At 46.8% G+C, this 14,406-nt stretch overlaps 1 protein-coding gene across 1 annotated transcript in view; it reads right to left on the bottom strand.

Annotated features, from left to right (window-relative positions):
* YWHAB (tyrosine 3-monooxygenase/tryptophan 5-monooxygenase activation protein beta) overlaps nucleotides 1-14,406 on the bottom strand; it is a 49,933-nt gene that overhangs the window by 14,499 nt on the left and 21,028 nt on the right. Inside the window, exon 5 of the mRNA XM_078651921.1 lies at nucleotides 2,085-2,180. Coding sequence (XP_078508047.1) covers nucleotides 2,085-2,180 — 96 coding nt within the window. The remainder of the gene's footprint in view (nucleotides 1-2,084; nucleotides 2,181-14,406) is intronic.

Genomic DNA, 14,406 nt, shown 5'->3' on the forward strand with positions numbered 1-14,406 from the left:
AAACAAATGAATAAAGATATTTATTTAGGCATCGTATATGTGCATTGAGAATCCACGTGCACATTATATTTATTTTCACACACTTTTCTGTAGATTAGTTGAATGAACACACCACATACTAAGTGAGTGTAGAAAGCGCTCTGTTAAGTCCTGAAGAAGCAGTCGGGGGGGGGGGGGGCTTCGAAACAGGTTGACTAACTCTGGAGGCATAGCTGATTAAGGCATACACCTCCGTCCCCACTTTTTAACAATACCAGCTCACAGGTGTATTAAAAATGATTTTCTAACAGACGAGCCAGGTATTTAACCTCACCCTTCCATTCACTCCAGACCCTTCCACTCACTCCTACACAACACAGTCGTCTCAACAACAGTGCTCCTGCGTATCCGTAGGTCGTAGCATGCCCTGTCTCGTAGAGGGGCGGGGCAGGAAGACCACTATGATTAAGCATGACACCAAAGGCCCTTTTGGTGTGTGAGGGCCATTTAAAACGACTGTTTTTCCCACCATTGTAGGAAGCATACTCAACCTGGGAGGACATGGCCGTTAAAACTGTTTGAGGGTGGATCTTTATGGTTCAATTATTAGACTAATGGAGGACGTATCCACCTCCACTGCTGCGATAAGTAGTACCTCTTTGCTCCTCCCTTTGTTTTTTCTGAATGATAGAAAGTGAACAGGTGGTCAGTAAAATACCAGAATTGCTTTCTGCTGAGGGACTTAATTTTTTTTTTTTTTTTTATTCTGGCAACTGCCTCTATTTAACTTTGATCGAAAACGACCAGTAGAGGTCAGTAAAATACCAGAATCACAGTCATGGTTTATAATTGTTTTCTTAATTTTTGTAAGCCAATGTTCTTTTTCTGTACGTGTTTTTTCCTTTTTCCTGCTCGGTGGTCAAGGGAGTACAAAATAACAATCAATTTAGCATTCTCTAGATTCCAGTCCATAGAAATGGTCTTCCACAAGCACCCGTAGACCATATTCTTTTAAAATCTTGCATTTTTAGTGATATGACCATCGATGCCCAGAATTTATATTAAAAACCGCTTCAGAGTATACCATTTCCAGCTGAAAAGCAATATTTCTCTTCATGTGTTCCCATGCCTGGTGTGTCACAGTTTGGTGCTTACTTTCCTTCCATGTTAAATAACAGTAGATGTTTCAGCACCCAGGCTAATGTGCTGCATAGCTAAATACATATACGGTGACAAAGGAGACAATGATTGCATCGCAAATGCTTGTTAAGTGCTGTTAGGACTTGGAACCGCATGATAAACCATAAAAGAATACGCCAATCTTGGACCTGAATAAATACTGTACAGTTCAAAAGACTGCACATGAAATAGAATTGCATTTCAATCCAAGCATTGAATTGTATTGGTGGTGGCGGAAACAGTGTGATAGTTCAAAATGCGACCATCTTAGTATCTTTTGTATCAGTGGGCAGACCCGCTCTCAAAGTGGAGAGCTACTGACAACCATCAGCATCAAATGAGTAAAAAAAAAAAAATACAACGTAAAATTATATATATATATATATATATATATATATATATATATATATATATATACACACACATACATACACATACATATACACACACACATATACACACACACACACACACATACACACACAAATGTTTGGCACAGTTTAGTAATCTGATGTGCCAACGCTTTAGTTACAGATGGCCTTGGGAATGGTGGAGACCTGGATCAAAACTCTGAAGAGAATTACACATCAGTCTGAAATAAAGTGATCCATTTTGATTGAGCAAATGTTGATTTTTTGTCCTTTTTCTGTCAAATGCATGTGGTTGTATAACTATCCTACTTTGAAATGCTACCTCCCTCTGTGTCCATAATGAATTCTAAAGTAAAGCATTTATCCTACTGCAGATGGTACAGACAGAATGTGTTGTCTTTAACAACGATCTGTGACCTTCTTAAATTTTGCACACATTTATGTTGAATAATTATTGTGAGGATAAATATTCCAAAAGGGTCAACACTAACTGTATTCATTCTTCTGATAATCCCAGAAGAAACTTATTCAAAATTGAACACTAGAAGTACTTACAGTAAGGTTATCCCGTAGAAGCTGCATGATAAGAGTGCTATCTTTGTACGATTCTTCATTGAGTGTGTCCAACTCAGCAATTGCCTCATCAAACGCCTGTTGCGGACAAGGAGAAAGGGAAAAATATTTAACTACGGCATAGCACATTCAAGTGTTCAAACAGAATCAACTTCGTATGGTCTTTACATCTTTGTTTTAACGCATACCTCCAGTGGTCATATGAACAATTCAAATTAAATGTTACTGCACAGCTCCATTGTGGATTTCAAAACCTAAAACCTGCAAGTATTCTTTAAATGACAGGGAAAAGCAAATCTGCAGAAAAACCCAGACGGCACTTTGGGAGGGCAGGTCTCAAGAAACCCCAAATTACCCTGCGTACACATTGCTCATTATTGAACATGCACAACAGTGAGACTAATTTGCAACACCAGCTTTTCCAATATTAGGTAGGGGGTCAATAGAAGTAACGAATCTTTTTTTTTTTTTTTTTGGAAGACCTTTATTTATAACGGTGGTACACAAAGCCCAACAAAAAGCCCGAAGGCTTAGTAGTACAGTATACAGCAATACGTCAGTGTATAGAGGATTAGTTACAGATTTACAGAGGTCAAATTTCAGTTCGTAAGGAGAAGTAGTATCAGGACAATTTAAATCAGAACATTGATTTCAGCCGCTAAGATCAGGAGAAATAAGTACACGTTTCGTTTGTTATACAAATACTGCAACTATCCTCATAGGAGGAAGCATGTGAATGATCAGTAGTACACACCATTTAAACTTCAATAATCGGGAAGTCAGTCCACTATATAGCTCATAAGAAAAAATAAAAAAGAATAGAAGGCCCATAGAACAAAAAGAAATAAACAAAAAACCCTCCTTCCCACCCCCCCACCCCTGCAGCTGGCTACGGCCTACCCCCCCTAGCAGTGTGCCTGTCGCCCCAAAAAAGGAGTCCCGAAGTATAGAAAGTAAGAAAAAGGTCCTAACCTATAACTACAATAAGAGTAGTGGGAAGCGGGGAGGAGCCTTCCACCAGTCCCTCAGCATCTCCCTCCCGTAACTCAATAACAGCACAGAGTGTAAAGTCCGGTAACAAGAACCATCACTAGCAAACAAGGTTCATAGCACAAATTCGCATATGGCGCAATCAGGGAAATCAGCACGTCGCACATCTATCACGGTCAGCAACGAAGAAACTGTAGGATTGTAGTGGGCAGTGTTCATCCCTGTCCCGTCTTATCTTTTCTGCCACTGCTTACCAAAGTGTCCCAAGCGAGCGTGAACAGCAGCCCAAAAGCGTCAATTTGATTCAACCATACCACGGCCATACCCTTCTCACGCTGATCCAGTGATCCCGGCCAGGGCCAAAAGTACACCTTCCACATGATACGCAGCGGAGCTGGGTCAGGGAGAAAAGTCTGTGTCAAACAAAAGCTGGAGTGGCCCCCGGGTGACCGGGAGCACGACTTGGGGCGAGCACTCACGTCGCAATTCCAATCCAAAGACCACATGTCGTCCCGGGCAAGCAATATCTTCAGCAAGGGACGTTTCGGGGCTAGGGGTCTCAAATCTGTCAGTGCCGCATAGTGCCGCCATCTTGTTGTAGACGGGCATAGGGTGAGGCATGTCGCTATGTACCCGTTGAGCAGCCATTCTCGATCGCCCCAGTGCACACACGATATCATAAACCTTGCTGGTCAGGGTTCGGACATAGTGCATCAGGTCGTGGCGAAGGGCGACAATAGCTGCCATAAGACCGCCATAGTACCCGTCTCTTCCGTGCCCCCTCTCCATCATGTCTCTCTGCTCCATACGTCCACGTTCCCCTCGTGACTCAGTCTCCTCGAGGCTGCACTCCATAGTGCACGTTGCGTTCATTGGCAGAGACCCACTGATTCGAGGCAGGCAACACACAAAGGGGCACCAGATATCTGCGTAGCGCAATAGTGACCGACAAAACCAATATGGTGCGATAAGCCACTATCTATAAAAGGGGGGGGCAGCCCCGCTCGATGGTAAGCAGAAATTCGGGAGCCTCCCGCCGACAGCGGGGCAATGCACCAGCAGTTCTCGGCAGCAGATGATCAAAGTTCCTGCGATCGTGCGATTCACCCCAAACAAATCGTTAGGCACGCCTAGGAGTCGTACCTTCAGTCCAGCAGGATATGCGTTTCGAAAGTCGGCCGCTTCTCGCCAGAAATGATCCGACCGGCTCCTCTCAGTCGCAGACGCCCGTTGTTGTTCACTTGGTGGCCAGCCCCGATATCTACTCGAGGCCCCGGTCACAGGGCTGCTACGGGCCGCAAACTCTAGCTGAGTGTTTCTCCCGTTTGCGAGTGGGCTCGAGCCTCAGGATTTCTCCGCGGGTCGTCGGAAGTTGGCATTTTCCTCAATATGCCGTTTCAGTGCAGGATCGCCGGCAGGATATGCGCACAGGAGGAGACGGTCTTCGGAGCCGAGGGACTAGGCGCCCGTCCCGGACGCCATCTTGGCTCCTCCGAAGTAACCAATCTTAATTGGAAAATCTGAGGGTCAAGTCTCCCATTGTAGCACACGAGTAAAACCACAGCCTCTCTTACTCAACTAATGCACTCCGATGCTCCAATGAACATCTTCTAAATTACCTCCTTAATGCCGGGAAAAGATCTTTGCAATATAGTAGTACTCAAAGAAAGGACTCAAGGTCCCACTTCACACTGGCCCAGAATGATTTGCACCCAATACTCGTACTAACAAATCAGCCTTCATCCGACTGGAGATCTAAGATCACTATTAAAGATTGCTGCAGGTCCCGTTCATAAAAGTTGAATGTGCAGCAGCAGCAGCTTTTTTTTTTTTTTAATGGAAAAACCTACATTTGATGCGAACTGCTTTTTTTTAATGCAGCCATCTAGCCAGGACGGTATGAAAGGCTTTGGAGGTTGCAAATCGTGGTGACTTGCAGGTGTAGATGGAATTCGCTGTTGAACTTTGTAGGCTGCAGGAGAAGGCAGCATTTAACCATCAAATGATAAACCCATTACTTTCTCTTGTATATTCAATAACCAGCAGCAACTCACATTCTGAAGCTATTATAAAGTAGTCTACATGCCTTCTGAAAAAAGACATTCTTCAGTGACATCCAAAGGGGGGGAAAAGTGCAAACTTTACCTCCTCTCAATTTTGCAAGTTACAAGCCACCATTACTGCGGCTGCACGACATCGGTCTAAAAGCAAGGCAGAGATTTTAATAAGCCTTTGTGCTTTGACCCTATACAACCTTGGAGTTAAAATATATATTATTTTCTGCACTATATCTAAATAGTATTATTTAATTCACTAAAAGTTCAGTTCTTTAAATCCAACATTTTAACAATTCAATGTAATTATATTCAGTTTTACATTAATTACAATTACTATGTAGTAACATTACAATTTATTCGAAATGTGTTAGTATTGGTAACATTCTAGTCATTTTAGTGAAGGTGGCTAGCGGGCATCATGTCCTGCATGAAAAGTGCAGTCTACCAAATACAAATCATCCTTAACCTAAGCATTTGGAGGGGTCATTTTCATGATTTCTCCGCGATTGTCCATTCCCATACTTTCCCTACCACAACTTTTATTGTATGACCCTTTCTGGACAACCAATAAGTGACTATCCTTCTTTAAGCCATTAAGAGTGTAAAATATGCCTTTTTCCTCAACTTGTTCTTAGGACTAAAATGGGGTGTCAAATGTAGTGGTAAACTTACTTGACATGCCTATCCGCCTCTTAATATGCCGCCATCGCGGACAAGATCTTATAAAATGGAAAATGTTGCACTGCTGCCATCACCATTGGTGCATCCTAGTAGCCTGCCAGCATCTATTTCATCGGTGGTGTTGTACACATTTTTACACATCACTTTAAAATGTGGAGTGGAAACCATGCATTTTTACCTGGGTTGGGAAACTGGGGGTGTGAGACTTCGAAATATGCAGTGATCCATGAAACTGGTTTGCTTCAAAGATATACTGGTCATGTAAAAACATTCACTTGCATCTTTTGGTGGCATGCAGTGAGATGACTTTCAGACAACGTTCCATTGTCAGAGCTCTGATAACATCCTTTGACTAAGGCTGGGTTCATTTTTATAAGAGTTTGAATTGGAGGAAAGCTCCTTTATTACCACCCTGCGAGGCAGATTCACATTAGCGCATACACACTTTCTGCTCATATAAAAAGTGAAATTCACAGAACGTTGACAGCAGAACGGTTTATAGGCCAACCTCTGCAAAATATTGTCAATTCCTAAAACTATTACATTTGCACCAATACAAGGCTGTTGCATGTAGTTGCACTTTTGTGATAAAAATTGTGCGCTTAAGTTTTATTCTAACTCCCCAATATTTATGATCCGTTTACTGAATTATGCTTCATGGAAATGTTGAATGTTCCACAATAGATAAGCAAATATTCTCCCCAAGATGCAAACTGGTGTACAATGAGAGCAAACAATCACCAATCTGGATTTCAGTCTCTTGCACGTTATTTGCATAAAATGGGGAATTCTGGAAACCTATGTAGTTTCAAATTATTTAAACATGAGTGCACGTTTTTGTATTGGAACCACTGTCCGCATTGCTCGAGCACTTGCCCAAATAGTAAAAGCGTTAGTATGGAGTAGATAACTTCCTCTCTAGTGGCAGACAGTATCTGGTTTCACCCTTGCATCAGATGATAGCCATCTAACCATTAACTAAAAGAATTAGTACATCATGAACCATATACTGTATGCATTAGGGAGTTTCCTTCACTGCACACCAATTTATTTATTTCAAAGTTTTATATAGCGCGAACAAGATCTTTGCAGATATCAGAGCGCTTTACAAGGACATGGGGTGATAGCATAATAGTAGGTATAGTTGAGGTAGTTAGGTACGATATGCATAGTTACATAGGTAGGTCAAAATAAGAGGTAGGTCATAGTTGAGGTAGTGTAGGTACACGGTGCATAGTCAAACAGGTACGCCAATAATATGAAAGTACATAAAGAGGGAGCATATACTTGTTTAAGCGTGCTTAAACTACTTTTGTAAATAGCATAGAGGTAGGCATAGTTGAGGTAGGAGAGTACAGGGTGCATAGTCACGCAGGAGAATCAGTAGTATAACAGTAGGTAATGTTTGAGGTGGTGTAGGTAAAGGGTGCAAAGTCAGATAGGCACGTCAATAATATAAAATAAGATATGCAGAGAGGGAACGTATACAGTCAAGTGAGTCGATAATACAAGTAATACAAATAGACCAAGGGGTCAGGAAGGTAGTACAACGCGGAGTCCTGGAGGTACAGAATAATAGCTCATGTGTATTTCGCCATGAAGATCGCTTTTACTTCTTTCTTAAAAAGTTTGTTGGAGGAGATTAGCCTGGTTTCAGGAGGGAGTGAGTTCCAGATCCTGGGCGCCATTCCTGAGAAGGAGCGTTTATAGGTTTTTACCTTCCGAAATCTTCGAGGCTTCAGCAGAAGATTGTTTGTGCTTCTAGTAGTTCTAGAGCCGCCCGAAATGGTCAGCTTTTGAGAGAGGTAGGCGGGTGAGTTCGTGTGTGTCATGCAGGCGATTTTCAGATGTATTCTGGCTTCAAAAGGCAGCCAGTTCAGGGATTTAAAGTCAGGGGAGATATGCGAGTGTTTTTTTGAGCCAGTGATGAGTCTTGCTGCAGCGTTAAGGGACGCTCTTAGGGGTGCCGTTGTGGTTAGGGGAAGCCCACAGAGGGCGATGCTGCCGTATTCTATGTGCGGGATGACTATAGATTGTACTGCAGTTTGAAAGTCTTTGGCTGGAAGGAAGGGTTTGAGTTCTCAAGGTATTGATTTGGAAGTTCGCTCCTTTGGTTGCCTTGCTGATGTGCTGTTGCATGTTGAGATTGGCGTCTAGTGTTATGCCTAAAGATTTTGCTGAGTCAACGAAGGTAGGTTGTACATTGAGAGCCGTTAAGTGCTTGAGCCAGGTTTGAGCGGTAGAGATTTTTGCGGGCGGTGAGATCAGGAGGAACTCCGTCTTCATCGCATTGAGTTTGAGGTGATTCTCTGCCAGCCAGGATTGGGTGTTTCTGATCGTGGAGTTCAGAAGCAAGATGTCCTTGGGGGGATTGTATTTTGAGATAAAGTTGGGTGTCGCCGGCATACATGTGAAAGTGAACATTGGATGCTTGTAACAGTAGTGAAAGGTTCCATGACTAAGTTGAACAGTGTAGGGGAGAGTGAGGAACCTTGAGGGACACCTAACGATACAGGTACCGAGGAGGACATCAGGTTGTTCCTTTTGAATCGCTGAGACCGGTTGTGTAGAAAGGAAGTGAACCACTTGAGAACAGTCCCAGATATACCCATTCTTGTGTTTAATAGTTCGAGTAGGTTCTCATGTTTAACTGTGTCGAATGCTGAAGAGAGATCAAGAAGGATGAGGAGGCAGGTATCATTTTGGTCTAGGATTTGGAGGGCGTCGTCAACTATGTGAGTCATAGCAGTTTCGGTACTGTGCCCTGCTCGGAAGCCTGATTGATGAGGGTTGAGGAGATCAAAATTATTTATGTGATTAGCCAGTTGTAGCTGTACGCATTTTTCCAACAGTTTAGCGAGCGTGGGAATATTTGTAATAGGACGGTAATTGTTTAGATCAGTGGGATCTGCTGTTTTTTTTTTAGTAACGGTGTGACTTGTCCGACTTTAAGGGCGTTAGGGATGGATCCTTGTTGAAGAGAGCTATTGATGATCTTAGTCCAAAGTGGGAGGAGCGACGGAGTAAAGACTTTTAAAGCGTTACCAGGAAGGGGGTCAGAGAGGTGATTGGATGGTTTCAGGGTGCTGAGCAGTCTGCCAATTTCTTCTTCGGAGTAGGTGCCAAAGGATGACCATGTAGCATTGTTCTTTGGTTCAGACGGTGCTGTGTGTTGGGGGTTGGAGTAAAGGATAGCGTCATTGAGGAGATCCCTTCTTATGTTGTCTGTTTTTTGGTTAAAGAAAGCAGAGAAGTCTTCACAGGAAGGTGTAGCGCCCCTGGTGCGGAGTGTCTGGGGTTGTTCTTTGGATTGTGTTCGGATTAGCTCAAACAGTTTTCTTGGGCGGTTTTTTGCTTGGGTGAGCTGGAGGCTGAAGAAATCTCTTTGAGCGTTTTATTTTCCTGAAGTAGGCGTTTGTTTTTTCAGAGTTTTTAGGTGCAGTGCAGAGGGGGCTGATCTCCAGGTGTGCTCTGCCATTCGCATGGCCCGTCTATCTTCATTGAGGCTCCCGTCATACCATGGGTTGGAGATCTTGGACGCGACTCTTTTCAGTTGCATGGGTGCAGCCTCATCGATTATTGTGGTCATAGCATTGAAATAATGGTCAGTCAGCAGTTGAACGTCCGTAACACCGGACGGAGGAAGTAAGAGATTACAGCTGTTAGGCGGTAAGGAGTTTGGGTTGAGTTTCTTCATGTCTCTTTTCCAAACTTTGGGCTTTGAGGGTTGAGCTGGGTTAAATTTAACTTTTTCATTGATGACGAAGGAGACAATATGATGATCTGACCAGTCACAAGGTTGGATTGACTCAAGTTGAATAGAGTCCTCTTTGGAAATGATGAGGTCAAGGATAGAGCCTCTCATGGGTCGGGCTATTGCATATTTGGGTGAGATCAAGGGCGTCGAGGACATTTTTGAGGCTATTCACCACTGTGTCACAGCGATCATTCCAATGGAGATTGTAGTCGCCAAGGAAAATTTGGGTGTTTTGCCGTCCTGAGTTGGTTGAGATTAAGTCCATGAGTTGTTGGGAGAAGGAGAGCTTGTCCCCAGTGGGTGGTATATGATGTGTAGTGAGCATACCGGTTTGCTTTCGCTGATGACATCAAGGCAGAGGTATTCACAAGAGGTAAGAGAGGGTACGGACGCTTTAATAACGGAGAGGTTGCTTCTATACATACATGCAATTCCACCGCCTGTCTTTTTGGACCTGTCAAGTCTACTGATACTGTAGTTGGGAGGGGGGGGGGGACGACGACTAGGATATCCATGATAGGTGTAGAAGAATCAGACAACCATGTTTCAGTCAGAATGGCTAGATCCGGTTCCAGAGACATGAGATCGGCGACCCCCGCGGAATGCCTTTGGGCCGATCTGCAATTGAGAAGTATGCATTTGAGTCTGGGGGCGCAGAGGGTGGAGGAAGGTTTTATAGTGAGGGGTACATTTGTGAGGTTGTTGGGGACGGATCCTCTGGTGTTATGCGTGTGGTGCCTGAGGGGGTTAGAGAGAATCGTTGGGATGGACAGGTGGTTGGAGGCTAGGCGATTTTGGGGAGCCGAGACGTAAGAGTGGAGAAGGGTGTGTATGTCATGGTCTGAGAGCGTATTGGTAGTGCGTCTGGGGCGATTGGTGGTATTGCGGGAGGGGATAGAGGTCCGGAGTGGGGCGTGTTGTGTGGTAAGGCGAGTAGGAAGTGAGGGGAGAGTATTGTTAGTAAGTTGTTGTGTGGTAAGGCGAGTAGGACGTGAGGGGAGAGTGTTGTTAGTTATGATCCTGGTGGTGGTGGGGGGTCTGAGGTGTGTGATGAGCAACTCTTTGACGGTGTGTAGTTCTTTCATTTGGAGGAGGGTGGACATAATCATGTACAGCTTGGTGTTGGGTACGGAGTTGGGGAAGGGTACTGGCGGTGAACAGGAGTATAGGTTACTGGAGAGGGGGGGAGAGACTGGGTGGAGAGGCGGTGCTGGGGAAGGGGTTGGAAAAGTTAGAGAGAGGGTTGGTGTTAGGGTGGGTGTTGGCGTTATTGGGCAGGGCAACAGTGCTAAGAGGGGAAGGGTAAGTGGGGGAGGTGTGGAGGCTGGGGGTTGCGGGGGTGGAGGTGGGATAGTGGGGAGTGAGAATGTGGGGTGAGAGGTTGAGGGAGGGGTGAAGGCTAGGCGTGGCGGGAGGGCCAAGTGTGGGGGGGGGAGATAGGAGGAGAGAGCGTCATGTTGTGTGGGGTGCAGTTGGGGGAGGAGGGGTGTTCTGAGAAGATTGGTGTGCGGGGCGGGACGGGAGTGCAAAGTGTAGGGGGGGATATGGGAAGAGCGCAAATCATGTTGCGTTGGGTGCAGTTAGGGGAGGGGGTGATCTGAGAGGCTAGTCGGAGGTGTGATTGGCGGGATATGTGGGGGAGGGGACGAGGCTGTGGCGGTGTGTGGGACGCAAGAGGAGGCGGGTTCGGCTTCTAAGGTTGAAGGGTGTGAGGAGTCTGTAGACGGAGGGTGATAGAGTAGAGTAATGGGGGGAGGGAGTGGGTGAGTGTTAGGAGGTGCTGATTAGTCCAGGGTGTTGGGAGTGAAGGCTGGAGGGCGTGGCCTCCGAGGTTTAGAGAGGTATTCTTTGAAGGTGGGGAACAGGATGTCAAATAGGTCTAGGTTTCTGTCTGTGGATTGAATTAAGATGGTGCCGTTGTTGTAGATGGTGATTCTAGCAGGATAGCGTTGTGATGGTGTGATTGAGAGTTTTAAACCATAGGCAGTTTTCCTAGTGGTCGAGACGGTGAGTAGGGTAAGGAGTGCTTTTCTCCATTGTGCTCTGCGTGAAGTGTATAGGATGATATCTGTGCTCTTCGTTCCATTGTTGAGGGAGAAGTAGGTGTCTACAAAGGGGGTTTCAGGGTGAGACTTCAAGAAGTTGTGCTTAAACTGTTTTGCGTTTTTTTTGGTGAGCCCGGTGGGGTAATTTATTTTATAAGTGTGTTTTCCCATGGGTTCCATGTTGGAAGTAGGGGGTGGGTGTAGTGCTGTGCTGTGGGGATAAGATAAACTAGTAATAATAGTATCAGCAGAGTGGAAGACTAGCTAGTCTAAGATGGCCTCCAAGAAGGAGAAGGGGAGACAAGAATGGAAGTCCTCTGTCTGTTGTAGTTACAGTTTAGTTTCCCTTTCTAATCTGAGGCAGGTCGAGGTAATCCAGCTGCTAAGAGGGGCGGAGAAAGTCTTATCTGTTATTGGAGAACCCTGGCCGAGATGTTGCGCAGCCTCGTGGAAATCTGGGGGCCATCAAGGTGATTAATTGCTCCAGGTTTATGGCCACGGCCATTTTGGGCAGTAAAGAGGACAAGAATGCAATGAGAGTCAGCGGTTACTGTTTGAAAGTGCATACCTTGTAATCTCAGCAAACATTGAGGTCGATAACCAACACGATGTACCAGCCCTATAATGACGAGCCAGACTATAGTTCTGTGCAGCAGGCAGGCACCCCCACGCCGCAGTTCAGGCACTCCAGAGCTGAATCATGTACATAAAGTAGCCGAGGGGATCCCCACCACGTGACCTGTGTTTTTAGATAAGAGCCCTTTCCCTGCCGTGCATTTAATGTTCAAGCTGTAAACCAAAACGATAGGATGAGGCTTGCTGGTGGCTGTACCCCCCGCCTGGCAGACGATGTCACATACGGCACAGAAAAACTCCAGTCCACTAGGAGAGGACGCTCGCTGTAGAACCTGCACTGTCTGATGCTACAGTTATTCTCAGCAAAGTAACATTTATGTCTTCATCAGTGCGCCGATAGCCGCTTACCGCATAGGGTTTACAACGCCGAGCTTACACGGTAAAAAGCACTCCTCGCGGGGTCATTGGAGGTTGTTTCCAAGCTCCGAAGGTTTGCGTTCCACTGCGGCAGCCATTTTTTGTTTTTACGTGGTTCGGTGGAACGCACGCCGTGGCTGCTGTTTTTCTTCTTTGTTGGTCAAATACCCGGCGCTTGTCACCAACTACAGGTATCCACTTGCTCTCCAAGGTATCCACAGTCTGGTCCGGTGAAGGGGGTCCGGTGCAGGGGGGAGGGGGTGAGCTTCAGATCGCCGACCCTCCGAAGGCTCGAGGCTCGTCGGGCGCAGGAGCCCTTCAACCGATCCACAGCTCCGATGCAGGGGTGGGGGAGGGGGTGAGCTTCAGATCGCTCAACAACCCACCGTGGGCACGAGACTCGTCGGGGGCAAAAGCCCTTCACGGGATCCACAATTCGGTGCGGGGGGGGGGGGGGTGAGCTTCAGGGCGCAGACCCTCCGCAGGCTCGAGACATCCGAACCAATGGTCAGCAGACGTCCGTTGAGAGTGGAGATGTCTCCAGGTGACCCGGACTGAGACGGGTGGCTCCAACCATCCACCGGATAAGGTAGGAAGAACTAAAAGATGCTGGTTGCAATCCTGTTACTCTTATGAGTTCGGTTCCCCGGAGCGATGGGCGCTGACAGGGATAAATCCAACAAGAGGGATCCCAAGCACCAGGAGCTCTTAGCAGGCTCCTGCTCCGGTGGCCATCTTGGCCAATGTACTAGCCTTCTCATAGAATACAGGCGTTCTTCCCTCTCCTCCTGCGCTGACAATTTCATTATTAACAAACTAACCAAGCATCCTCATACCACTACTGCAGGTCCTTAAAAATAACGTCTTCGGGAGGAGCCAAGCTCGCGAGCGTAATGGTCGCCTTTTAGCTCGGCTCCGTCAGCCCTCCGGCCTGACTCGTATATCCTGCCTTATATCCTGTCCGGAGACGACACATTATCGAAGAACTGGGAACATAACGCTTTGCTCATACTCACCATCTTTCCCGGAAGCTCCGACGTGCCGCGGTTCCGAAGTTGCGCCCCTGAATGGATCGGGGCCTCCGTGGAGCCTGGCCCGGGACCTCGCCTATGGGATCCGGCCTGGTATTGCTGTGACTGTCGACCTCGGCCGAGAGAGTGAGCCACTGGTGAGAGCCGTTGTGCGAACATCCCGGTGATCCTGAGCCGGGCCAGTCCTGGTGGCCTGAGGCTGATGCGGGGCGCGATGCTCCGGGGACTGGTCATGTGAAGGGGTCCCCCCCGCCGCTGCTGCGTCCGGCGACCCTGGACCCTCGCGCCTGGACTCTGCTAGTGAGGAGCGCCGGCGTTTGAGATAGGCGGCCCCCCGCATTGGGCGAGTACCCCTTCTGCACCGAGGCCGCCATCGCTGGGACCCCCCGGAGCTCTGTAAAGTCCTACATTTTTGAACCGTTTTGAGAGTGGCGGAGGGTGGTGAAGGGGCTGACTTCACAAAATGGCTGCCGCCTATCTGCAATATGGATCACCTCGTGGCGGCGGACTTGGGTTGCCGGACTGCACGGGGGCCTGGACATGTGTGCGTGAGCCTACAATTGGAGATGTTCTTGATGCCCTGAGATCCTTGCACGCGTCCCTGGCCCCCAATGCCCCTATACGCTCTTCGCGGTCCGCCGCCATCTTGGATGGACGCTTCTTCATGCATCCCCCTTGTCCCAGTGCTTCCATTGCCCCACCCCCTTCGGCTGTTGCGAGGGTTATTACCACTGGTCATCGACCGCTTAA

Source organism: Lissotriton helveticus, chromosome 7 (genome assembly GCF_964261635.1).
Source record: "Lissotriton helveticus chromosome 7, aLisHel1.1, whole genome shotgun sequence".
Classification (NCBI taxonomy): domain Eukaryota; kingdom Metazoa; phylum Chordata; class Amphibia; order Caudata; family Salamandridae; genus Lissotriton; species Lissotriton helveticus.